Here is a 25833-nt window from a genome sequence, read left to right on the forward strand (position 1 = left end):
GATGCCAGTGCCAGCATAGTTGGTTCGGGCCTCCGAAGGATTCCCTCCACGGGGTCACACGGTCTTGCTCTCAGTGCTGGGCACCGGAGCTGGCAAAAATATTGGAATGATGGAAAAATCAAAGCAAGGGTGGGTCAGCCTGAATCGCATTGGAATGGAGACTTTTGGGGGGCGGGGGTGGGTGGGGGAACAGAGAAAAGTAGAACTGGAGAGGGTAAGCTGAATCAAATCCTGCTCTGTCGTTTTTCTCCCAAGTAATGACCTGCGCAAAATTCAATATGACCGAGCGAACTGCGTGAGCATATTATACTAACTGCCTGCTCGTGGGGGAGGCCCGGAGAGGGGTGAACCGCAGGTCACGGCGTCTAAAAATTATTAAAATGTTCGAGAACCTCGTGACGCGCCTGCTGTTTAACAAAGACTGCCAAAGTATGAGATTAATACGAAAACTTGCTCTTCAAAAACAAAAACACATCAAAAAAAAAAAAAAAAGTCCTTTTCCGGCCTCCGAGGGGGCCTGTGGTTCCTCTGCCCGCAGCCGCGGTTCGGTTTTCCGGATACACAATAGTGGACAGGAGCGAGCTCCGCTGTTGCTCAGCGGGCCACGGCCGGTCGGCTTGATGCAGGCGGGGAGCGGCTGGGTGAGTACTCTTGCTGGCTCAGGCCCTTGCTATGCTCAGCGCGCTTGGGGTGCCCGGACCCGCTAGAGACTGACCTCCGGTTGGCCCTCGGGTTCCTGTTCCTCTCTGTTTCCCTTCCAACTCGCCCATAAAAGGTAGATGATTTTTCTGTGCTGGGGGTAGGCCTGTGATGGCGGAGAAGGGGTGGGCTGGGTAGCGAGGGGTCACACTAGCAACCTGTGGCTGCCAGGAGAAGGCGGCCAAGTGGCCTCTAAAGGACCCGGAGCACTAGAGATAGGGTTAGAGAGCGTGCCCAAGCCCCTGGCTCTGCGTGTTTTCATTGTTATTGTTATTGTTGTTGGTATTCTAGGCATAGAGAGGTGAGGCTGCTTGTAGCTGCAATGAAACCTGTCCTGGGCTTGCAGATAAATCCTGTCTTCCGCCCCTGGCGTCTACACAGGGAGGGAGTGTGGATGGGGGTTGCTGCTGCGCCTTGGTGGGAGGGCAGGTGGTGGCTCTCCTAAAAGCGAACATCTCAGTGCGCGGGCCCTAGGTTCAACCATACCCAGCTTTGCATCTCTCTATCCCTATTCCTCTCCCTTGGAGCTCAGGAAACCTGGGCCACATCCCTTGTTAAAGTATAGATCGGCAAAATGTAGACTAGTTGCTCTCTGAAACAGAGTTAGGCCAGTATTCAAGAGCAGGGCAGGAGATATGGGATAGGGGAGGGGCCTTGGACATTGAAGTGGGTCGTGGTACTTCTAAATACCTTTTGAGAAGACTGTTCTTGCTTGGTGCTAGGGTTAAAGCAGCACACTTTGTCTATGGGTGACTAAATTGAACCCCATCTTTGATGAAGATCAAAACTACAATGTATTTTCTCTGACTTTCTCTCCAGTTAAGTATGAATCTGGCCTATAGGAGGGCATTGGGGTTAGAAAACAAACCCAGAGGACAACATTGTCATGCCTAGATCTATGAGGTTTAACAATAACAACAGCAACAACAACAACAACAACCACAACAACAACAACAAAGACTGAGGTCTCTGGACCCAGTTGCCTGCAGGTGGGAGCTCTCCTGCCCATTTGCAAGGGTTCCTGGTGTGTGCATGCGTGGGTTTGGCTTGTTTGTGTATGTTCATGAAATTGACAGTGTTATAATTTACTCAGTAAGGGCAGAAGTATCCCCCAAGCCTAGGGTGCTATAGCAATGGTGATGGTGAGGAAGACTCTGCCAGACACACTTGCCCTCACCTGGTCACAGCTCTGCCAGTCTAAACTCCAGATCCTTCCAGCTCAATTTCTCATTTTTTCAGTTTAGAAAAATCAACAGTTAGTGGGAGCTTCAGGAAGTTCACTCAGAAACCCCAGAATCCCATTTTGGCCCCACTGCCAGCAACCCAAGCAGGTGGATGGGCCCAGTTAGTGAGCCTCTAGACAGAGGATCCTTGCCTGGAGTAAGGTGTGGGTAGTGGGGTCCCCCTCACACCTCTAGGGGGGTGTCCCCTTATTCCAGCCTCCAGGAGGTATGGGGGATATGTGAGGTTGGGAGGGGCCTGCACATCATCTAGCTGCAACTTTTATGGTTCCTCATTGCCCTTCATTCGGAAATGAACTGCCTTTGATCTTCTTCTCAGGTTGTAAACGGAATTGCCCGTCATTAAATATAGGGGGGGGGCATCTGTTTGGTCTCCCAGCATTTTTCCTCACAGCTGTTTCTCTTTTTAGCATTCACTTTTTTCCTAAAGGACTTTTATTACACCCCCTTCACACCCAGACACCTCTCCCTCCTCCCTTTGCTTTGGAAAATATCTATATATGCGTTTGATCACAAACTAAAGGCTGTGGGGGCAAGGGAGGAGCCTATTTGGGGTTTTGTATTTTTTTCTTTAAAAAAAAAGTCATGGGGGGAGGGGAGGGGCCGAGGGCACCCAGAAAGGCCTGATTCTGACTTCGAGGCAGCCTCAGGATGACCCTTCCTTCTTTTGTGCTTAGCTAATGTTTACATCTAATAATTCATGCGCCACCGAAAGTCGCGCGGCAGCCACGAGGTTCGAGTCCCTTTGCACAACAGCTGCCTTTTTAAAAAAAAATCTTATTTTATTTTTTTGAATAGAAAGTTGAAACCCCTTGTAATCCCAAGAACGGACCCACAGTGACTTTTTCTGCTCCCAGAGCTCAAAATTAAAACAAAACGAAATAAAAATGAAAACATTCAGATCACACCCAAAAGAAGAACGCACGGAAAGTAAGAGAACTGGAAATTTCCTGGGCCAAGAAGACCTGTCTGTCTTCTGTATATACCCTGTAGATCCGAATTTGTGTAAGGAATTTTGTGGTCACAAATTCGTATCTAGGGGAATATGTAGTTGACATAAACACTCCGCTCATATTCTTTCCCAGAAGAAAAATAGATTATTGTCTAAATGAGGACAATCCAGTGACTGCCTTCAAGAAGACTCCTTTTCTTTTCCTCCCTCAACCGATGAGGGAGAAATCTCATCTACCTGAGGTGCCCCCATGCCCACCCCTGGAAGCTTGGGTCCTTGTTCACTCAAGAGATTAATATTACTGGTGTTTTAGAATTTATCCTTAAGCCCCAACCTACCTATTTTTATTCTGGGTCCAGGGGGCTTTATTGGAAATTATGAGGAGGAAAAAAAGATTGCTGAATGCTGCAGTGTGCAAAGGCAAAGGAAATTTGCTTTTTAAACAGATGCGGAGATTGCTGTTTCGTTGAATTCAAGACAAGATGCCCTGAAAATATAAGGTTGCCATGGGTGTTCTTGTGCGTGTGATGTTGGTGGGGGCGTCACAGCTAGGGCTCCTTTACTTAGTATTCAAGGTTGTGAAATTTCTTTCTGCCACACTGACAAGAGGCGGCGGCTTTAGCGGCAATTAGAACTCTTGGTTAGCATTGCTTCGATGAATCTGGAATTAGCAAATTACTATTCAATTGGTTTTAGAAACTTGCGGGTTTGGTTTGGTTTCATTGTATCTTCTGTCTTTAGTGGAGGGAGTCGAGCCGTTCCTCTGACCTTGGGCCTTGTGGGTTAAAGGGAGGGAGTGGTGAGGAGGACAGACTGACGGACACAGCGATGCTCATAGTGCAGCTAAATGCGATTTGGAAGGCGAAGTCTCCCCGAATTAGTGCGTGAATTTCCTATCGATCCGCTCGCGGTTCCATTCATCTCTGACAAGTCCCTCTGCGCACCCGCCTTCTAGCTCCCGACGCCTCCTCACTCACCTCCTACCCCTCCCCATCTGGCTGCACTGAGAAGCCCCAAGCTCAGCGCCCCTATGACCTAGTGGGTACCCATTTCAAGAAGGCGCTCCCTGGTCGGCCAACCACTTAAAACCCCACACAGACATCTAGTACGTGAGCTCCCTCTTATCCTGGGGAGGAGATGGGGCCCTATGGGAGTCAGAGAACGGTTGGTGGAGGTTAGGTAGGGCAGGGGTGGGGGCTACACCCGGAGCCCCAACTTCTGAGGGATGCAGGGATTGTGCTCTGCCCAGCCCCCTCACCCCCAAACAGGCCCTCCAATTAACCTGCTCACTCTTTCTTAGTTCATCACCCCTCTCTGTTGTGGAGAAAGCCAGGCGAGGAGGGGGTCGCCCCGCGGGAGCCCTATGTAAATCCTGGTGTTGGGTGGGTGGGGAGGGGTAGAGAAGGGGAAATAAACCTCTTTGGCTGGAGTAGGGTCCGGGTGAGCAGATTTCCTTATCCGGGAATCGCAGGCCGAGTGGCCATTGGCTCGGAGGATCACGTGGGCCTCTAACTTTGTTCACTTGACAGTAAGTAGGAGGGCTTTCGGAAACAGGAAAACGAGTCAGGGGTCGGAATAAATTTTAGTATATTTTGTGGGCAATTCCCAGAAATTAATGGCTATGAGTTCCTTTTTGATCAACTCAAACTATGTCGACCCCAAGTTCCCTCCGTGCGAGGAGTATTCACAGAGCGATTACCTACCCAGCGACCACTCGCCCGGGTACTACGCCGGCGGCCAGAGGCGAGAGAGCGGCTTCCAGCCGGAGGCGGCCTTTGGGCGCCGGGCTCCGTGCACTGTGCAGCGCTACGCGGCCTGCCGAGACCCCGGGCCCCCGCCACCTCCGCCGCCCCCGCCGCCCCCGCCACCGCCCGGGCTGTCCCCTCGGGCTCCCGTGCAGCCAACAGCCGGGGCCCTCCTCCCGGAGCCCGGGCAGCGCAGCGAGGCGGTCAGCAGCAGCCCCCCGCCGCCTCCCTGCGCCCAGAACCCCCTGCATCCCAGCCCGTCCCACTCCGCGTGCAAAGAGCCCGTCGTCTACCCCTGGATGCGCAAAGTTCACGTGAGCACGGGTGAGTGCGTGGGCACCCCTTCCCCTCCCACCCCCGGCGCTTTACAGTGAAGGGACCTCCGAGGCATGTGGGGGAGGGAGCGAGGGGAAGCCAATTGTCCCCGCTATAAACTCGCCATTGCCAGAGATTTACGGTCTCCTGTTTTCAGAGCCACATAATTACATCGCCCATAAATTTTTATGGCCTAGTGGGCCCTGCGCCTTTGAAGTCATCCTCTTCTTCATTCTCCCAGCGACTTTTTCGCCAGGGATTCGCAGTCCCAGTAAAGTTGGAAGTTGGGGAGGGGTGTGGGAGGAGGGGAGGAGAAGGAGGAGGAGGAGGAGGAGGTAATCCCTATTTAAGCACAGAGTTGAATCAACTTCCTGGATTTCTTCCCCCCCCCCCTTTCTTCCAATCTGGTACCTTGGCTGGAGAAGTGGGCAAAAGTTTTTACTAAGGGGAAGGCGCTGCTTGGAATCTGAGCAGTGAGGGTGGGAACTAAGCCGGGGAAAGTTCTAGGGCAACACCCCTCCCACTACCCCACGCCATTCTCCCACCCGGGGTCCTCAAGCCAAAGAGTGAGATGAAAATCTTTCCAAGATTCCTCACAGTGCCCCTCCCCCAGGCAACAAGGACAACGGTACAGCCCTCCAAAAGTTTGAGGATTTTTTGTTTCTCTTTCACGGGTCTTCCTTTTTCGACCCCCTCCCTCCAAGATGAGGTAGTGGAAGCAGGAGGCTCGGTGTTAGCTGGAAGGAAGAAAGGGTTTCCCTCCTCCCTTTCGGGGGCAATAAAACTTTCTCTTTCTCCCCCTCTCTCTCTGTGTGTGTCCAGTAAACCCCAATTACGCCGGCGGGGAGCCCAAGCGCTCTCGGACCGCCTACACTCGCCAGCAGGTCCTGGAACTGGAGAAGGAGTTTCACTACAATCGCTACCTGACGCGCCGCCGGAGGGTGGAGATTGCCCACGCGCTCTGCCTGTCCGAGCGCCAGATCAAGATCTGGTTCCAGAATCGGCGCATGAAGTGGAAAAAAGACCACAAGTTGCCCAACACCAAGATCCGCTCGGGTGGCACCGCGGGCGCAGCCGGAGGCCCCCCTGGCCGGCCCAACGGAGGCCCCCCTGCGCTCTAGTGCCCCCCCAAGCAGGAGTTCGAACATGGGGGGCGGGGGGGAACAGCGAGCACCGAAGGGGGTGCGGGGTATGGGAGGGTCCCCGGGCTTGAGCCCAGAAAAATTTATCTACCCTACCCTCACTTTATCTATAAGGAATAAACACAGAGAAGGGGGGTAGGGAAGCCTTATTTATAGAAAGAACAATAGGGAACCGGGTAAAGTCCTTCGGAAACAAGATTCGAGTCTCTTGCTTTCTTCCTAAAAAAAAAAAAAAGAAAGAGAGAGAGAGAGAGAGAGAGAGAGAGAGAGAAGAAAAAGAAGGAAGGAAGCAAGAAAAGGAGGAAGAAAGGAAAAGACAGAAGAGAAATGGAGGAGTCTGCTGCGCCTGGTTTTCAGCTTTGGTGAAGATAGATCCAGGCTTCATCTTTAATCACGCCAGGCCCGGGCCCATCTGTCTTGTTTACTCTGCCGAGGAGAAGACGAGCGAGCGAGCTTCGGTGGCGACCATTACCTCGACACTTGGCTAACAAATGAGGCCAGGCTCGGCCGCTGCCGCCGCCTCTGCTGCTGTCGCTGCTGGATCACAGCCTGGATTTTCTTTCTTTGTCCCCTACTCCTGACACCCAGCGAATGCACCCTCAGACTGCCAGATAGCACAGTGTTTTGGCCACGGTAACAAACACACACACACATAACTTTCCTCCCTGTCTGTACCCACTTTAGGGTGTGGAGGGTGGGATGGGAAGACTGCTCACTCCCTTCCACCATAGACTTAGAAGGGGGAACAGGAGGGAATTGAAGGGTGGTCTGCACAACGTGGGTTCCCAAATCCGAGCCCAAGAAATAAATGAAAATGAAAAAAGAAAGATAGCAATTGGGCCTTCTGCTAGAAGGTCCAGCCAGGCCTGGCAAGGCGAGGGGCAGTTGAGTTCTGGGAGCTGGGAATGTCTTCTGGGTAGTTCACAGTAGTAGAGTCAAGACCTTCTCTTAGGTTACAAATGAATGTGAAATTAGGAAATAAAATACTGTGGCCCTCCTACTCTGGAAGGACAACCTTGCAGAACCCTCTCCCGTTGTTACCATTGTTGCATCGTTTATTATTATTATTATTAATATTATTATTATTATTATTATTTTATGTCATGTGTGTCCTCTCTCCTGTTCTCTTTCTGACATTCCAAAACCAGGCCCCTTCCTACCTCTGGGGCTGCCTGAGCCTAGAACCTTTTGTTGGTGTGAAAATTTGTGTCCTGTACAGAGTGACAACAGAAATAAATGTTTGGTTTCTTGTGACCATTACATCGTGGTTTTGTTGCAATGTTGAAGTTAAGGGTGTGAGCAAGTGCCCCCCCCCAGTGTGTGTGCCAAGCATCCTAGAGGGTATGGCCTCACAATTAAGTCCTCTCTCTCTCTCTCTCTCTCTCTCTCTCTCTCTCTCTCTCTCTCTCTCCTTTTAAAACTCCATCAGGACTTTCTTTTTCAGAAGCTTCTAAGGTGTGGACGCTGGTTTGTTTTCCCTTTGGGGTGGATGTGTTTTGTTTTAGACTTAAAAAAATTTCCCCCATCCAGTCCAAAAATGAATCACAAGGATTGGGAGGGCTGATTCCAGTCCCCAAGGGGTGTGTGTGTGTGTGTTTCATTGTAGGACAACAGAGGATTAAGTAGGGCAAAGTCTTTCATATGGGGATTTATTTGTCATAAGCAAATAAAATGCAGTTAAGCTGTCTCCTTCTAGACAGACGGCTCTTTGGTTATTAAAGTTCGAGAAAGGACTCCACGAGGCCAGCCTCTTTCCTCCCCGCAATAAGAAGGTATCACTTTCCTTTGAGGTGTTTAAGGCTTTAATGAGTCTAATTTTTTGCACAGATGTTTCTGGGTGTTTGCAGGGTTTCTGAGTATTTTTATATTACAAAGGAACTAGCCGGTGCCATAGCTCAAACTCTGACAAGCAAATAGATAATCAAGAAGACAAATGGGCTCTTTTGTGAAGCCCTGCTCCTGTATTAATTTTCATTTTCTTTCTCATAGAAAGTATCGAAAGTAAGGCTGGGGACCAAATAGCTGTCTGTCTCTGAGGTCCCAATAACCCCCTAGAACGGAATGGGGGGGGAGTGCAGGTGATCCTCAGAGACCTAGACCAGGTCTGGGTCACTTTTGTGTATCACAGCCAAGAAGTTCTAAGGCCTGAAGTTCTAAACCTGGCTTCTGTGAGCCTGTCATGGCCCAGGATGCAGCCATGTTGCCTCCAGGAAGCTCCACAGTCAAAAGTCATTTCGGTTTTTTTTTTGTTGTTGTTGTTGTTCCATTTCTTTCCAGAAAATAAAGAGCCAACCTCTTGCACATGTTTGATTGTTGTTTATTTTACGTCTCTCTGGTTAGCCTGTAAGGTTAGCAGGAATCTGAGTAGGCCTGGGAGCCCATCGGGCCAGTATCCCCAGCACAGTAGAAATGCCCCTTAGAATGAAACCAGAAGACCAGTTTTTAAGAGAAAGGAAAGAAGGATGGGAGAAAGAAAGAGTTGCCTGTAGCCCTGGAGGAGGATGAGAGGGTTAGCTTTGTCTTGGGTGTGGTGTAATGTTCTAGCTAAGGAGATAAGACAACCCTTAGTTGAGGGAAAAATAGTTCTTAAAAACCATAAGGCCTCCCCCCAGGGATGTCTCTAAAGAATCAAGTCAAAGCTGCTTCTTGGAAGGTATGAATAGAATCTTTAAAAAGAAGGAGAAGAAGAAGAGGAGGAGGAGGCTGAGGACGGACCGAAGATTTCTATAGAGCTTAAAGTTCACAGCCATTCTGTGTAGACAAGAGCTAAGAAAAATGTGAGAATTATACAGAAAACCATTAATCACTTCTTTTCTTTAAATACGTATCCTCTCTCCTTTGTCATTATTCAACAGCAAATCTCCGCAGACCGGCTGTTGGGGGAAAAAAGTGTTAGCCGTCTCTCCCCGGATCGGCAAGGGGGAAAAATTTTGGAGCCATAAAGTTGAAAACTTTTTTCTCTCAGTTTTGGAAGAAGCCTTCCTTTCGTCATGAATGGGACCAGAGGAGCTCAGGCGAGAGCGAGCAAGAGGCTCAGAGGTAACAAAGCCCTGGCTTGGGCTGGCTTTTTCACTTTTTATTTTTTTAAATCATTTTATGGGCTCTTTTCACAAGTAAAAGAAAAAGAAAACCTCTCACCTCCTCTTTCTTTTGCAACTATCTTTGTGGGTTTTATTTTATGGAGGATGCTTGAGCAGGTTTGCTGCCTTTTATGATGACTGATGTTTGGGGAGAAAAGGAGAGACAGAGAAGAGAGAGGCCTGGACACCTGGAGAGTGTTTGAACTGGTCAGGATGGAGGTGTCAGGGTTCCTGAAAAACACCAGAGAGGCTGTTTGTAAGGCTGTTCAGAAGTGTTTCTCTGGTTTTGAAAAATGCAGACAGGCCCAGGGAGAGCGCTCTCTCTCTCTCTCTCTCTCTCTCTCTCTCTCTCTCTCTCTCTNCTCTCTCTCTCTCTCTCTCTCTCTCTCTCTCTCTCTGTGTGTGTGTGTGTGTGTGTGTGTGTGTGTGTGTGTGTGCGTGTGTGTGTGCCTGTGTCCTGGGACTCTGATTGTCTACACTATTTACCAGTGAGATGTTGTCACTGAAGTCTCCTTTAAAAAAAAAATGGAATCCAGTTCTTGAACGGAGTCCCCTAGCCTTGGAACTGATAGGAGTGGATTTGGTTGGGTTTTCTTCTTGTGTCTAGTTTGGGATTCTAGATAAATCTTTGCTCCTTGAAAAAGAAACTGCTCAGGACCAGGTGCATGGAAGCAGCAGAAATTCTCTTTTGTTCTGCCCCCCACCCAATCCCATCCACCTCACACTCCAGGCCTCCTGGAGTCTCCCGTGTTCAGTTTCTTTTCTTTTTGCTTCTGGGTTGGGGGCTCTGTTCTTCCTCTGGGGGCCTTACTTCTCAGGCTGGGGAATTGGTAGACTCTGCATTAGACCCGAATGTGCTGTCCCCTTTTCCCCCAGGCCTCACTGAGAGAGCGTTTGGAGGCGGGAGGATGGCAGGAGGAAGAGTTCATGGAGAGGCCACGTTTTCTAGGCGATTAGCTTGGTATTAGAACCACAAAATGACCTCGGAAGCCCCTTGACCTCTCTGAGACTGGACATTGTGCTAGCTCTTGCTTCCTGCCCCAGAGGGAAAGTCACACCTCTTCAGGGTTCCTAGCTTCTTTATTCCCCCTGTGGTCCCCAAATGCTTTGCTAGCTCAGAATTTATGGATCATTTTTTCTATTGTCGTGGATTGGGAAGAAAGGTGGAGTTTTGTTTGTTTTTGTTTTGCCTTTTTAAGTTAGCCCAGAAGTCCTGTGGGTAGGGAGTACTGGTGCTGATCTGTCTATATAAAGCCCCCCATCCCTATCCCAACTCCATTTGGAGAGTGTTTTGCTTCTCTCTCTCTCTCTCTCTCTCTCTCTCTCTCTCTCTCTCTCTCTCTCTCTCTCTCTCTGCCTCCTTTAAAGCGAGCAGAGGGAAGGAGAACTAAAGAATACAATACTGAGAGGTCAGACAGTCACCAGTCACAGATCAGAGGAATAAATTCCTGAGCTGGAGAGAAAGGCTTTCCACCATGGACACTATCTTGGAGATATTTCTTCATATTCTCTCTCTCTCTCTTTTCTGAAGTTCCTTTGTTTAGGAAGCTGTTTTTATAAACACCTTTACCTCCCGTACCCCAATCTTCCTTTTCTAAGTCCTTGGGTACCTCAATAACCAGTAGAGCAAGAGAGATGAAAGGAGGACCTCTGGCACGTAGCTCCGCGCGTCCACGCCCCAGTTTTCCGTGCTAACCAAAGTTGGTAGAAACTTTTCAAGTCAAGAGATAAGTGGAAGACTTGCTAAAGGGGGGAAGCTGGAGTGAAGACCCCTTTTCTGTGACCGGCGTTCTATTTTCTGCATTAAATCTCAGTAGCAGCACACAGGGAAGGAGAGGGAAGGAAGGAGAGGTGACCAGGAGAAGCTTTTTGCTTTTTTTTTTTTTTTTTTCCTAGTTGGGAAGAGGAACCTGCTCTCCTTAAATTAAGAAAGGAAGAGACAGTGCTTTGCTGGAGCGCGTGTGAGGCCTTCCTTGCTCACACTGTATACATCTTTTCTGTAATTTGGGTAGTCTTGTCTCAGACAAGAAATAACAGGAGCCATTGGCTTTTTCTTTGTCCCCGGGTGGCATAAATGGAGGGACTGGGGTGGGTGGGTGGGTTCAGGAAGGAAAGGGGTGGGCTGAGAGGCAAACTGGGACCCTTTGATATTGTTGATAATGGCCACCTACTGCCCGTAAAGATACTCAACGAACGGGCCGATTGTCCATCACGGGGACGCTCTCTAGGTCCAAGTGACAAAGACCTAGTCACGTAGAACTTTTATAAGCTGTTTTGTGCAGTTTAAAAATCTCTGAGAATCAGGGGTTCACCAAAAGGAAGAAGGGTGACAATAGAAGGGAAAATCTGGGGTCCCCCAAATGTGTTCGTTCGCCTCGTCTCACCGCAGCGAAAGATCCCCCCTTTTTCTCATTTCCAGACCTGAACCATTTTGGAGCTGGCGGCTGCCTGGGATCTCCTTCCACATCTCTCGTGGCCACCCCCGAGTGAGGTCTTCCAATCTTTTGACCTCTCCCCCAGTTCCCTGGGCCCTTTGCACTCGCTCTCTTCTGTTGCTTGCCTGCCAGCCTGAGCCGGAGGCTGCTTAGTCGCACTAGGGTCCTGGAGGCAGCTTCAGCGCCTGGTGGGTCTCCCTGGAAAGCGGTGAGACTACGGGGCGGTTTTGATTGGAAAACTGAGTTGGGAAGTTTCCCAGCGTGAGTTGAGCGCTGACGGATTTGTGATCGGCCATAAAACTGGCGCGTTCAGATTCGTAAATCAATCTCGCTTTCCTCAGTCTAAACGTTCGCTTTATCGGCAGCAAGAAAGCGCTCAGTTCGCGCTCAGGCGCTTGTTTATTTGAACATGGACATTTCCCAGGATCCGAAGAGTGTGCATACTTTAGCAGAACCTGCCTGGCCTCTCCTTTCTGTAGCAGGGCTCTCCTTTTTCTTGTCCTTAAAAAAATAATTTCATCGTTTTAAGGATTTCTATCTTCAGTTTTAAAGATTGCCATTTCTTCGTGATCTCTCTCTCTCTCTCTCTCTCTCTCTCTCTCTCTCTCTCTCTCCTCTTCTCTCCTCTCCCTGCCCCTCCCCCCTCTCCCTCCATTTACCCCCACCTTGTTCGTTTTTGAAGGACAATTTTCCTTTTAATGGATTTGTAGCTAGGGACCTTGTAGACTGTGGCCTCGCAGGAGCCGGGAGCAGGCCTTCATCCGCATCAGGCTGAATTCAATACTAGTCTGTGTTCTGGATCTGGACAATCAAAGCTGACCACCCCCCCTACAGAGTCTGGGCCCCGCCGGCGCCCCCTCCCCATGGGGCAGGGGCAGGCTTCCAGCACTTTCCGCAGGGGTCCTGCTGCCTCGAAACCTCCGAGGCACACTAGGGAGGCTGTTTCTTTGGGGTGTGGTACAAGAAGAAGTCCTTAACCTTCATTGAGTCGCTTTTGGTTCAGACCCTTCTAAACAAACCAGAGGAGGCCCTTCATCCTCATTCCCTGGCTCCCTTACTCTATTGGCTTTATTCTTCTCCATTACACGGATGCCCTGTCGGCCTGGTCGCAGCTACCCCAGAGCTGCTGAGGTAGATAAGGCTGGGAATGTGCAGCGCCAGGCTTCTTAGGAATGCCTTTTTACTTCCCTTTGTATCCCCCCCCACCCCCCAGCCCCAGCTATGGACTCAGATTCATACTTATAACTTGTGGAGTTTGGGGTTTGTTTAGCTATGTTTATTCTTGAAAGGAAAGAGTCCGTATACCCCCTCCCCCTCAGTCCACCTCCCCGCCTTGGGCATGGATTTCTCCTATCCTAATGTTTAACACTTTTGACACGGATCACCCCCATCTTTTCCTCATTGATCAGTCTCCATTGTCTGCTGATTGGAAGCCTAGGACACTAACACCTGGAAATATAGACCGCAGGCTGCCAGGCAGGCTTCAAGGCTTCCCTATCTGTTCTTGTCAGCTCTTGTTTCACCACTTCAGGTACTGTCATTGGTGGTTTTCAAAGACTGGGATGGGATGGGCATAGGTAGAGTCCCGGTATCCTCTTCTTTTGTATGGAATCCTTGGTCCCTAGGTCTTTGTCTCTGGAGCTTATTATCAAATCAGCAGCAGCATTTGGCTCCTTAGGAGAGTAACAATGCTAAGGGGGAAAGTCCCCCTCCTGATTATTCTCAATCCTGGGAGATCCAGCCATCCCTTCACTATGTTTGCTCCTGACCTTTCAAAGGCACAACACAAAAGATGAGAAAGTGAATTAAAGCAGGAAGAAGTCCCACTCTTGATATGTACAAGGTAGCAAGGACTTGCATGGAGTCTTCCTTTCCCTGTCTGCTTCCCTTAGATACACTGTTGATGAGTTCGAAGGGAGTGGGGTCCTGCTAAAATAAATACCCTGTAGTGTGGGACAGACTGGAGTTGGAACTGGCATTTCAATTCTAAAGCATACAAATAGGAAGAGAGAAAACCAGGGGCTTGCAGAAGGACTCAATGCCCACCCCACCCCCACCCTGTCGCCCCTGCAGACGTTTCTGCACCTCTAGGAACTAGGCAGAAGCAGGAGGCGAAGGGAGAGAGGAGAGGTGGGCTGTGGGTAAGTATGCGCCTGTGGGGGTAGGGAGCTATAAGCAGAGTACGTATAGATGTGCCTGTGGGAGAGAGACCTTGCTACTATTCCATTGGTGCATGGGGGGGGGACCTATTTTACAGGAAAATTTCTCCTCCTGAAGGGGAAGGTCATAGTGGTCCTTTGAGCCTGAAATCGAAAGACCCCCTTCCCCCTCCTGGTCACGTGATTCATTAAATAATTAATGCCGAGGTTGCAGAATAGATATGTATTCGTCAGGAAAATCGCAGGCTCGGTCTCCCTGTTTCTGACGTCCAATTCAACTGTCCTTTGAAAAACAAGCCTGTACCCTGAGAAAAAAAAAGAGAGGGAGAGAGAGAAAGAGAGAGAGAGAGAGAGAGAAAGAAAGGGAGGCATCAGTAAAAGATCCCCACAGCTGGAACCACACCGCGGGCTGGGGTACTGTAAGTAGAAGGGATTTCTCACTACCTACCGCGCCTTATATGTCCATGTAAATTTATTGTTTGTTATTAATGTTATTGTCGTAAAATGTGACAAATAGCCATCTTCATTTCCTGCCATTTCTCTTCACAGGGTGCTCTGTGTTCATACCCATTGAGGCATTGCATAGAGATTTTAGGAATATTTCTCTCTCTCTCTCTCTCTCTCTCTCTCTCTCTCTCTCTCTCTCCTCCAACCTTTTTCTTGATTTATAGCAATATGGGTGTCAGCTTCTCAGCCGGCATGCCAACCATTGTGTGTGTGTGTGTGCATGTGCACGCGAGCGTCCGCATGTGTTTGTGAGTGAGTTGTGTTGTTTATGGCCATGTCTTCGATAAATCATTTCTCACAGAAAATGATGTAGAAGCTGGGCTGGTTCTGTGGCCGAGGAGAGAGAGGCGCTTTGGGAGGCACTGCCTCCCTCTCTGCTCTGCTCCCAGGAGTTGGGTTATTTCAGACAATTTACAGTAATACATCAGCAGTTAATATGAAAGCTCTATAGCTGGAGGTCCTAAATTACAGCATCTGTGATTATCAATTAAGATGAGATTTGTATAACTTTGGGAAACCAGAAATGCCTCGTTGGCATATAAACCCAGTCAAAGATCATGACCTAATAGAAAAATGATATTTGCAAGCTCCATAGAGCCAACATTCCAGCGGCAAGTAATGCTGTGTTCTGCGGCAGTTCCTCCTAGGAGTTTGGCATTTCCACCTCCTCCCCTGGGTGAACAAACCCAATTCTGAAGGCAAAAGGTGGGGTGTGTGTGGAAAAAAAAGGTGGGAGCATTGGAAGAAATTACAGGACTTTAAGGCACTGATTTTTGTATTCAGTGGAGACCCAACAGAAATGTTATGCAACTGATAAGGGGACAGGGGGAAATCTAGCAGAGCAGTAAAGCTGTACTTAAAGGTTTGGTGGGTATCGTGGGTATCGAGGGTGGAGAAGGAGCTACCTAACTTGGGGGAGACAATGGAGGCTGGAAAAAGGGTGAAGGGCAGGGAGAGAAGCTGGAACCCCTGGCTCCCCACTCTCTAGGCTACAAAACAAGGAAATGAATTCACACCCCAGGAGCCTTCCTTCGACCTATTGAAACAAAGAAAGTTTCTTGGGCAGTGAGAGTCAGTCTCTGTCTCTCCCTGTCTGTCTCTCCCTGTCTGTCTCTCTGTCTCTCTTCCTCTCTCACTCTGTCTCTCTTTTTTTCACTTTCTTTCTCCTGTGTGTGTGTGTGTGTGTGTGTGTGTGTGTGTGTGTGTGTTTGGGGGCTAAAGTGGGAGAAGCGCTCTTAAATCATTCTAGAAAAGAAATGTTTTAGGAGCCAAGTGGCCCTGGAAAGTTGAAGAGTGTTCCAGAATGTTGGATATGTTTCTTTGCCTTATCTTCAGCCAAAGACTGAGCAGTTGGGGTGCAGATCAAGAGTGGGAGATCTGGTAACTTCCCCCTGGTTCTTCATGTAGAGAAGAGGTTGCTGGCCAAAAGCAAAGTCAGATGTGGCTTCTTGGGGACCTCCTGTCCTGTGCCCCAAACTTGTGATGGATGAGAGGCAGAGAACCAGAGCCTTGCCAAGTCCACACTGTGGGCTGCTCCTCTCCTGGCTGGAGTCAGGCTAGTTGACTTTATAGTCACTAATATCTGTGATATTTAACTTTGCCTGCTTAGTGTAAACCTTTGAGCAGAAGAATTAGAGTGATTCTGTACAGGTGTTAAATTACCCATGGCATCAGCCCCTGGAGTGGCAACACAGGCCCCAGCCCAGGCAGCATCCAGGAGTTTATGCTACACTCTGCTCCAAGTCACAGCTGAGCTCTAGCCTTTCCTGGTTAACAGGGGATTTGAGGGCCATCATAGAAGCCTCTCAATGGGATTCTGGGTTGAAAGAGATCTGAAGAGACAGAAAGGGGCACCCACTGTCTGGTCTGATCTGCATAAAAAAGGAACTGGGAAGGGTCTGGATTCAGGGACAACTGCGGGGAGGGAGACTGGTTCGGAGAAGTGTGCCTTTTAGTCTGGTCTCCATCAGTGTCAGGGAACCCCAGTGTGAGAGGTGAGCTGTTTTACTTCTCACCTGGTGAGTGTTTTCATGTGTAAAGGTGAAGAAGCTGATGTTCTTTTTCACTGGGTGCCCCAGAATTTAGGCCAAAATCTTGGGATCTCTAAGCATGAGGCCAAGATCCATCTCTTGCTCTTTAAAGAGGAGCAAGAGTAAGGAGGAGGGAGGTAGACTTGTGCTAGCTTCTGAATTCAGCCTGTTTCAGAGGATAACGAAGGAGAGTGTGGAGCCTGAAGGATCTAGCCTGGGGAGCTGGGGCATAGCTAACTGGAGGTTGCTGGCAGTTGGACTCGGGGGCCACTACATCCATTTCCAGATTCTTCATTTCTATCGGCCTCTTACTTTTTCCCTTGTCACCTTTCCCTAGGAGATCTGCCCACCCCCTGGTATTTCCTTCTCCCTTAGGACTTGCCTTTGTCTCTTCTGGCCCTGGGGAAATGAGGTGGTGTGGATACACCTCCCCTTCTTCCCTCTCCCACAACTCTCATACAGACTTCCCCAGGAGACAAAGCAAGGAGACCATCATCTCTTGTCACTATTATCATTCAGTCATCAGCCCTTCTTGAATCCCCTTGTTTGAGGCCTGGTGCATCCATCTAGGTATCTAGTAGGCCTTTCCCCAAATCAGCAAGTTTGTGAAGACTGGAATATATATATTATACATATATATAATATATGTGTGTATGTATATATGTACATAAACATATTTTTCATACACACACACACACACACACACGCATGCATGCATTTGTTTCAGTTATCCTTGAGGCCTTGAAGCCCCCTGCCTCTTATATCTTTAACCCCCACCCTTGGATCTAGGGATGGAGTAACATATTTGGTGGATGGGACTCTAGGAAAGTTGCTGATCTGGTTCCTCCCCCCCCCCCAACTATAGTATCTATCACTGTACCCTTAAGATGCCAGGATGCTGGGCTGCTAATGCTTTGATGACCAGATGAGTTGGATGGAAAAATAAGTGAGAGAATAAGGAGGGAGGGAAGGAGGCAGGGAGGGAGGGAGGGAGGGAGGGAGAGGGGAAGAACAGCAGGCTCCCTTTGGGGTGGAAAGTCAAGGCTGAGCTCAAGGACAGGCAGGGTCTTAGGGCGAGAGGAGAGGAAACAAAGGCCAGTCTTAGGGAAAGAGAGTTTGTTCTGGAAGGACACACGACACAGGACACAGTTAAATGACAGAAGTAGAAAAGGAGCCTGCTCATTTTGTTCCCCTTCTCCCCAGAAAAAGACCCTCTCAGAGACAGGGTGTAGATTCCCCCACAGAGGAAAGGGCTCCAAAGGAGAAGGAGAGGCAGCCTTAAGGAGCTCACCCAGCCCAGAAGTGATCCCTGGAGACCCTCAGAAGTCCTGCCTGAGGAGCCTGCCACTCAGATTCCCTTGAGGAGCTAAGAGAGGAAGGGTGTAAGGCAACAAAGGGCCTGTGAGAAAGGGATGGAGACAACAGAGGTGGTGGAGGGGTAGGGAGAGCCTATACCCATCAGAGGGCCAACTTCTTCAGACTCCATGAGCCATTCTCCACTCCCACTATGTGAAGCTTTCTGTACAGGAAGTGACCGGAACTGAGACCTTCTTAGAAACTACTGCCTATGGAGTAAGCTCCTGGAAGGCCCTAGTCAGGTGTGAAGGATCCCGGGGACAATTTGGTAAGCCAGGGGAAGGCCAATAAAAGATGTCCCGGGCATGCTAGTCTCCTCTTGCACTGGGACAGTAATCAGGGCTCTTTCCCAAAACAAACGCCATCACCGCAGGGAGATTGGAACAAGACTCTGAAACCTAGAGGGGAGAATCCTCCTTCCTCAGCCCCTCCTTTGAACTCTCTTTCGAAACGGAGGAGGAGTTAGTTTTACAAGAACTTTCACCTCCACACTTCTTGCCTTAACCCTTCAGTTTAACAAACGGATGCTTCCCTTTCAGATCCCCTCCCCCTTTCATCTTTCAGGAAAGAAAAGAATAAAAGGGAACCTAAGCAACTTTAAAGGGTCTGCAGGGGAAGTTGGGGAAGGAGGAGAAAAAGAAAGAAAGCACTTTTGGGCCCTCCAGTTCTTCCCATTACCTCTGTTACCCAAGCTCTCCCTCCTTCACAGTACCCCCACCCCCTCCTGCCCTGCCCTGGACCGTCTCCTATTCCCTCCCTTCTCCTTCGGGCCTGGACATATGGAACCCATTTCGCTGGTGACATTGAAGAGCCGCTGGTGCGCCCGCCTTCCGCCATGGCGCCCCCGAGGCCCCCGCGCTTCTCCGTGGCCCTGCCAGTCGCCACTTCTTTCGCCCGGCGACTCGGTCACCTCTCAGACCGGGTCCCGCACCAACCTGGGTTTCCCGTAGCCCGGCGCCGGCCTTGGTGGGACCGCGGGCTCGCCCTACTCGGAGCATCCCTGGGCAGGAGCTGTGCGCCCGGCTCCGCAGGCTGAACAAAGCCGGGGGCGGGGGCGAGGCGCAGGCCGGCCTCTTTCTCCCTCCCCCCCCCCCCCAACCGCCATCACTGCGGGGGTGCTCCCGGGGCCAAGGGACCAGGATGTGGCCGGCCCAGGCTCATCCCCAGCCCGGGCCGAGGGTCCCAGGACCGGCCATCAGCTCTCACGCGTTCCCCGCACAAGGCAGTCCGCCGCGGCTCGCACCCTAGTCTGAGACCGCACAGGTAAGTGTGCGGTGCTCAGTCCAGCGCCCCGCGACCCGGTGGATGTGGAGAGAGGGTCGCGGATACCCTCACTCCCCACGTTGTCATCTGAATGCTAGACAAAGATTATAACAACTTAGAGGAGGGGGTGTGGGACTGAGATTGGGGTTCGGGGCCCTGGGTTGTAGGGCGAGTGTGGAAGAATGTGGAGCTGTACCTGTGGGTAGACAAGATCCGATCAGGGTTTGGGGAGCTCTGGGGTTCAGGAAGGATGGAGACTTTCTGGGGGAGATGGGAGCTGTGGGGGTGAGGGAAACCTGAGGCTGGGCCTGGCTCGCACAATCCAGCTGCCACTGTGGGTCAGCCCTTTAGCACCTAGGAGTTATTTGAAGCTGAAATGACAAGAGGTTACGCGGAGGCTGGGTGTTAAGCTGAGAAGGTAGGAGAGGGCTTGATTTATGGCTTTCAGAGAAGCTGTGTTTACTATCTGCCCGCTCTGGAAACCAAAAACCAAACAGAGTAGAGGCGGGGAGAAGCCTGCCTTCCTTGGAGTGGGTGGCGATGTTAGGCTGCTGCGTTGGGATTTATTTTCTCTTCTTAGACCCCAGGAATCACCTCTTCACAGGCGAAGGGTGTGGTGCTTTTGTGAGACAGAAGGAGTGTGCAGGCACGCACGTGTGGAGATTGTTTGTGTATTGTGGGAGTGAGCCTAAACACTGGGCGTGTATGCATGTGCTCTGATTGGCGTTGCAGTTACATAGAATCAATTCGTGAGTGCATATAAAGAGCCAGGAGTGGGACTGGGGGGTCCTCTGGTCCTGGTACTTTGGAACAGGGTAGCTTTGGGTACTATTCACTGTCTCTTTATGCTGTCCGTGAGGTACTGTTTCTCCTGCCTGGCCTTTCTTTCTTCTAAAAAGTCACAGGCAGCAAAGCCAGCTTGTCCAGGCCTCTGGCCACAGCTCCTCGTTCCCTCTCAGTATTTACTGCCTGCCCACGCCCACGGTGGCTGATCTTCACTTTGGATCTGTAACTTTGTAGTGGGATGCTAAGAATAGAGTGAAGTGGCCGGTGCAGAAGATGTGGTATGGCAAGGAAAATGGGGGAGATTGAAGTCTGGTCTTGGAAGGGCTGGGTCCTACCATTGCTGCTCAAATTCTCCCAGTCTCTGTTGAGAGGTAGTGTGAAATAAACACACAGTTGACCACAAATAAGGGAAACGTGCAGAATGTTGAAGGTGGCAAGAAAACATTTGGACCCCTAGATAGTTATTTCCGCAGGCCAACTAGTGGCTCGTGTGTTTCTGTCCAGACACCGGCTTTGCCTGCGAATTGTTTTGCATTAAATTTTCTCAGCCACAGAATTATCTTTCCTCGCCTCCAGCTAAACTTGCATTTTTCCACCAGACACTTGGGCCCGAACCAATGAAATCTGAGAGGAAGCGGCTGGGCCCTAAGTGGCCTTAATTTAATTGATTTTATCATAAATCATCAACTTGATGAAGAACCCGAGGTTTCAGTGAAGTAAATTGATATTAATGGGAGTTTCTTGAAATGCAAACCCACTGCATTGTTGGGGCATCTTGAGCTGAGAAGGTGGATTGCGTGTTTCTCAAGAGCCTAGAGCTCAACCTGGCGCTCAGTGCAGCCTGGGGTGGGTGTGTAGGAAATACTTTGAGGGACAGCTGCTTGCAGATGGACCTCTGGGGGACACTGCAGAGAAAGGAACTTGGTTGGGATGAGAGCAGACTCTGGCTCTGAGGATACCCCCCCCACCCCTACACACACACACACACACACACACACACACACACACACACATTGGCTATCCTGGAAATGCTGGTTGTCAACTGAGGGGTCGGAGAGGGCAACTTTGGAAACTGGTAGGTGTGTGGGCAGAGGTGGGGGGGATTGGGGTGAGAAGGCCAGGCTGGTACAATGGGCTTATTGATGCCTGGTTAAAAATTGCCAGGTTGAAGCCTTCCTCTTCTAATTATACAAATTAATTATTTACTACTCAGATTGCTGCATCCATCCAAAAATAGCACTTTTGATTTTGTAAAAAGTGTAGAAAACAACCCATCCTCCACTCAGAAGAGGAGCAGTGAGGCCCACTGTTTCTGTGGGGCCAGAGAGGATCCAGACCAGGATATGTGCTCAGTGGTAGCCAAGGAAACATGTAATTCCCAAGAGGAAGTATTTTGCATCTGATAACAATGGCACTGGTGCACTTATCTTCTGAACTCAGTTTATTATTGTTTGCTGTTACTCACATTTACATTAGGATATAGATAATTACTAATATTCAGCCTGAAAGGGAACCTTGGAGATCATTTATTTAGTCGGCTCCTTCACCTTCATACAAACAGCTTGGCTTTAAAGAGGGGCTCACTGAGGCCCAAAGAATGCTCAACTTCGAGTCACACAGCCAAGCTGCCATGACTAAAGGCTCAAGCCTGTAGCAGGCATAGCCTAATGTCAATTTATTTTCCACTGTGGCCCTCAGTTTCCCTCTCTGCTACAATGGCAGAGTTGGACTAGACACTTCAAGTTCTCCCCCATTCTGCTCTTGGGTGCCCCTCAGCATCTCTTTGTCTGTGGGATACTGCTTGGGGGGTAACTTCCTGTGTGTCTGGTAGTTCTGTGGCTATCTGACTGTAGAAGTTATTGCATGATATGTTTGCAAAATTCAGAGTTTGTCTCTGCTTGTACCTCTAGAAATTAAGTCCTCTGGACTATGTGTTTTGAAGGAATCCCTGTTCTCAACAGAATGGAGCCCAGGTCAAGAGCAATGACAATAGAGGCCTAGCTAGATGGGGTGAGCCAGGATTGGCACAGGGCCTTAGCTTCACCAGACAAGCCTCTTTCTCTGTTAAGATGCTAAGCCAGGGCTGGAGTTGTCCAGAAGCAAGCATCTGAGGTTCCTCTTACCTTAGGTCAAGACCTGGATTGTGGGATCACAGTTTAGAATCGGTGGAAGCAGGTGCAGCTTTCCCACAGACTCAACCTTGACCCTGGACGGTTAGACCTTCTTTATCTGGGAGAGGGCAGGGCATACACAGCGTGCCATAGCACCATACTGTCTGTCCTTCCAGGGTAACTAGAACTGAGGCCAGCAAAATGGAAGGTCCCTACTTTGTTTCACTCTATTTCCTTTTTCTTCTTCCAACTACAGAGACATGAAACTAGAAGGCAATGGCTTCCCAGATGCACAGCTATGTGAAGGGCAATTTCTTTTGGGATCAGGGATAGAAGGAGGGTGATGGGTTTCTGGGAGTTTTTGGATGCCCAGGAAAAATATGGCTTGGGGATTCTGAGGCAGGAAGTGGAGACAGCGAAGTAACTTCATTTTTAGAAATCCCAGGCTCTGGTCAGACAATCCAATCCTCCAAACCTATTTTGAGAGAGAAAGTTATTGGGGGGGGGGGGGAAAAGACTGCCAGACCCAGACTCTGGTCCTATCCCATTCTGACTTTGGAGTTTTATATTTGGAGGCCTTCCACTGATTGGCTATTAATCCAGTGAGTTATTGTCTACTAAACAAAGGTCATTGGGAGAGAGACGTCCAATCAGTCAAGAGAGACCCTGCCTGCAGGCCACTCAAAGTGGACTGTGCCCTTCCCTTCAGCCAGCCAGTCTTTGCCACTATCTCCCTCCTTCCCCTGGCTTACTCCTCCAGCTGCCCAGGACTTACAGTCTCTCCCACCCCATTCCCCTCTGCCTCTCCATCCTGGCTACCTTTGTCTCCACACTGATAGGGGTGGGGTTTTCCAGGGCTAAACTAGATGTCCCTGATTTAGAATGGGATCTTTCTTGACCAAAGAGCCTGCCTGCAGCTAACTGTGGTCCCCTTAGTATTAGTTTAAGGGGTCTTCCACTGGCACCCAGGAGGCTTTATAGATCCATGTGATGTTCTTTCTTCCTTACTCACTCCTAGTCTGAGGCAGGGTGGGATAGAGCCTGGATTTTCTTTTCTTTGCTCATTGGGTCAGGCTTTCTCCCACCCCCTCCCCTCCGAGTTATCATCAGCTGCGTCTACACTGGCCTTGGGGAAAGCGCTCAGATCTCTTTCCCATGTTTCTTTGTTCCTTCCCACTCGAGCATTCTGAGAGAGAGCCAGGGACAAGGGAAACCCATGTCTACTCTACAAAGCCATCTTCATTTACAACACCTTCCTCCGTTTACAAACCTAAAGCTTTAAAATCTTCACTAATATTTAAGAGGAGATGAAGATGAGCTTCAACTTTAAAGTATTCACAAAGTTGGACTGGACCGCCAAGCTAGAAAAGAGCATGGGGCAAGCAAGAAGCAAATTGCTAAATTGTAGCCGCAGCTCCAGCAGTGCCAGAGGAGTTTTCTGCTTGCCTGAGATCGGAATGGGATCCCTGGTCACCAGAAGACTGAGGGCAGAAGTTGGTTTTAAAGAAGCCAGCACTGTTTGCCCTTATTGAGATAATTTTTTGTTCTTTGTGGAATGTCTTTGGGGGATGCGGGGGTGGGTAAGGATGATCGTACTGAGATTCACAAGGGTGGGCAGTCATCGGGTCCGCGCCACTCAAAGATTGCTTACAAAACTCCTACTCTGCCGATGCTGAGTACCCAGCAGCAGTTGTGGAAGAGAGGGCAGAGCTACTACCCTGTCTCTACAAAGACAGAAAGGATGCTTGTGAAAAGGGACGCTCTCTCCCATTTTTTTTTTTCTTTTTACACGGATCAGTTTTTGCCTCTATCAGCACACACTGGCTGTTTGTCTCATTCTCTGCACTTTCCCTCTTCTTGCCCTTCCACCTTCCCACAAAGTTACCAAGTTCTCTGAATCCCAGAGAAAGCTGTTTCCCATTTGCTCGGCTCAAACTACCCCTAAATCATGGCCTCTAGTCTATCCCCCTGTCTCCTGTTAGTCCACAGAGGCTATCTTCAGATCCTTCAGGATGTCCTCTGCCCCAAGCTCCTCACTCCAGCTCCAGCATCCAGCCTTTGTTCTCTTCATTTTACAAAGACTCTTAAGCCACTACCTACCACCTTTCTGAACAGAACAAACCCTCTCAGCACCCATATATGCCTCTGTCCCTCTGTCACCTCCCAGCTTCATGGCGGGCAGCTCCCTGTGGCCCCAGGGACAGGGGAAAGATAAAGAAACCAAACAAGTATCTTGGATTCAACTTCTACCACATTCACAGGTGCATCTCCTCTAAAAATTTTTCCCTGGCTCCTAGATTTCCCTTTTGCTCCCATCCCTGGATGTCCCTCTTTCTGGGACCACCAGGGGTGAAGAAGGCTTGGAAAGAGAAGGTTTTTTTTTTTTTTTTNTTCCTCCATACTCTTTCCCACCACCCCAGTGCAATCCAGGCCACTGTTGTTGCCGGCAGCATTGGCTAGGTGACACGTAGGCTCTTTTGTTATCCCTTTAGGCAGAGCTGTGCAGTCCCAAAGGTGACCAGGTTTTTTCTCAATTCCACAATAACCATCTCTAGCCAGTGGTGATAGCTTTTAAGGAGTTGAAGAGTCTGAAGTACATTTTTTTTAAAAAAATCTCTTTATTTGTGGGAAGTAGAGGAGATGGTCTGTGATTTAAATTTCCTGAAGTCTCTGGAAGTTTCCCTGGACTGAGCTGCTGACCCACCAGACCTCAGATTCTTTGGCATCTAACCCTGTAGATCTCATATCACAGTTGCTGGACAAGTACTCAGGAGGCTATTGGCTTGATCCCCAATACTTCATTAATATTTTTCTTGATACTACTAATAAACACAGCAAATTGACTCCGGCTTGCTTTCTCTACTTACCCTCTCAACTCCCACCTTCCTCAAGCCACCAGCTCTGGGGAGGCAGTAGGATCCCAGGTATCCCATCTAGGGCTCTGCATGTGACTCCTGTTGCTGAAGGGTATAGGAAGACCACAGGTTCCTTCTGTAAAACAGGGCCCCAGAGAAAGCAGTTGCTCCAGCCCATTTGGCCTGATTTGTTGGGCTTAGAGACAGTGGGGCCCTAAGTCAAGGGTTGACCCTTTACCACCCCTAAAGAAGAGCCTTGGGGGGGGAGGGAGGTAAGAGAGCTATTGCTCATGGGAGACCATGCCATCCTCTCTGGAAGGGAGACAATAGCTGGTGCTCTCTCACCTTTGTTTCCTGTCCCATGCCTGTCCTGGTGTATCCAGATGGGAGAAGGCAAAGAACAAGTGCCCTAATCAGAAAAGCACAGGCTCCTGGCGGGATCTGTCTTTAGGAAGTTAAGAGAACCAGTGTAGAAAAAGAGACACGGGCTGCCTTCTGTGTCATCCCTCTAAGTCAGCAGTTAGGCAGCCTGCAGGCACTCCACCCTGAAGAAATGGCCTGGGCTCTTTTTGTCTTCTTGCCTCTACTGCCAATGGCTCTTTCCCCACCCCCTGGCCCAAATTTGCAGACACCTACATTCTTGGCTCCTGTCTTCCTCCTACAGGCCTCCTACTTGCTTTTGCCTGCCCTGTTCAAACACACTCTAAGAAAACTTTCAGCTTTTGTAGCTCCTTCACTTGAGTCTTGCCGAGCAGAGCACGGTGGTGGTGGTGGTGGTGGTGGTGGTGGTGGTGATGGTGGAGAGACAGATTGGTTCTGAGTAGTGATGTTCATCCTCCATCCCGTCGGCCAGTACATTCAAAATGAAGCCAGTCTGGAGTTCTCATCTTCTCTGGGAGTACAAATGTCCTTTTCACCCCTTAGCCCCTTCTGCCCTTCCTGAGGTGAGAATCTTAACAGAAACGACCCATTGAAGTTCCTAGAGCCCTTCTGACCGGGCTGTCTGGAGCTCCAGTTAAACCGGGATCCTTCCTTCTGTCACCCTCTCTCCAACCCCACTCCCCCTGCAAGATGTTCTGGGTTTTTAATCATCGCTCACCGCTAGTTGTCTGTTCTCAAAAGGGGTGTGTGTGTGTGTGTGTGTGTGTGTGTGTGTG

At 49.7% G+C, this 25833-nt stretch overlaps 2 protein-coding genes across 3 annotated transcripts in view; both read left to right on the plus strand.

Moving 5' to 3' along the window:
- Hoxb3 (homeobox B3) overlaps positions 1–25833 on the plus strand; it is a 55074-nt gene that overhangs the window by 21279 nt on the left and 7962 nt on the right. For both annotated transcript variants that reach the window (XM_029483438.1, XM_021176481.2), the window contains exon 2: positions 8950–9133. The gene's annotated coding sequence lies outside the window, so the exon portion shown is untranslated. The remainder of the gene's footprint in view (positions 1–8949; positions 9134–25833) is intronic.
- On the plus strand, positions 1336–6343 carry Hoxb4 (homeobox B4). The gene is made up of 2 exons (XM_021175663.2): positions 1336–4961; positions 5775–6343. The coding sequence occupies exons 1-2, from the start codon at positions 4508–4510 to the stop codon at positions 6071–6073; spliced, it is 753 nt and encodes a 250-aa protein (XP_021031322.1). The 5' UTR covers positions 1336–4507; the 3' UTR covers positions 6074–6343.

Source organism: Mus caroli, chromosome 11, assembly GCF_900094665.2.
Source record: "Mus caroli chromosome 11, CAROLI_EIJ_v1.1, whole genome shotgun sequence".
Lineage (NCBI taxonomy): Eukaryota > Metazoa > Chordata > Mammalia > Rodentia > Muridae > Mus > Mus caroli.

Coding starts and splice junctions, on each gene's coding strand:
- Hoxb4 (XM_021175663.2), top strand. CDS start 4,508: ATGGCTATGAGTTCCTTTTTGATCAACTCAAACTATGTCGACCCCAAG. Junction 4,962..5,774: donor CAAAGTTCACGTGAGCACGG/GTGAGTGCGTGG, acceptor GTGTGTGTCCAG/TAAACCCCAATTACGCCGGC.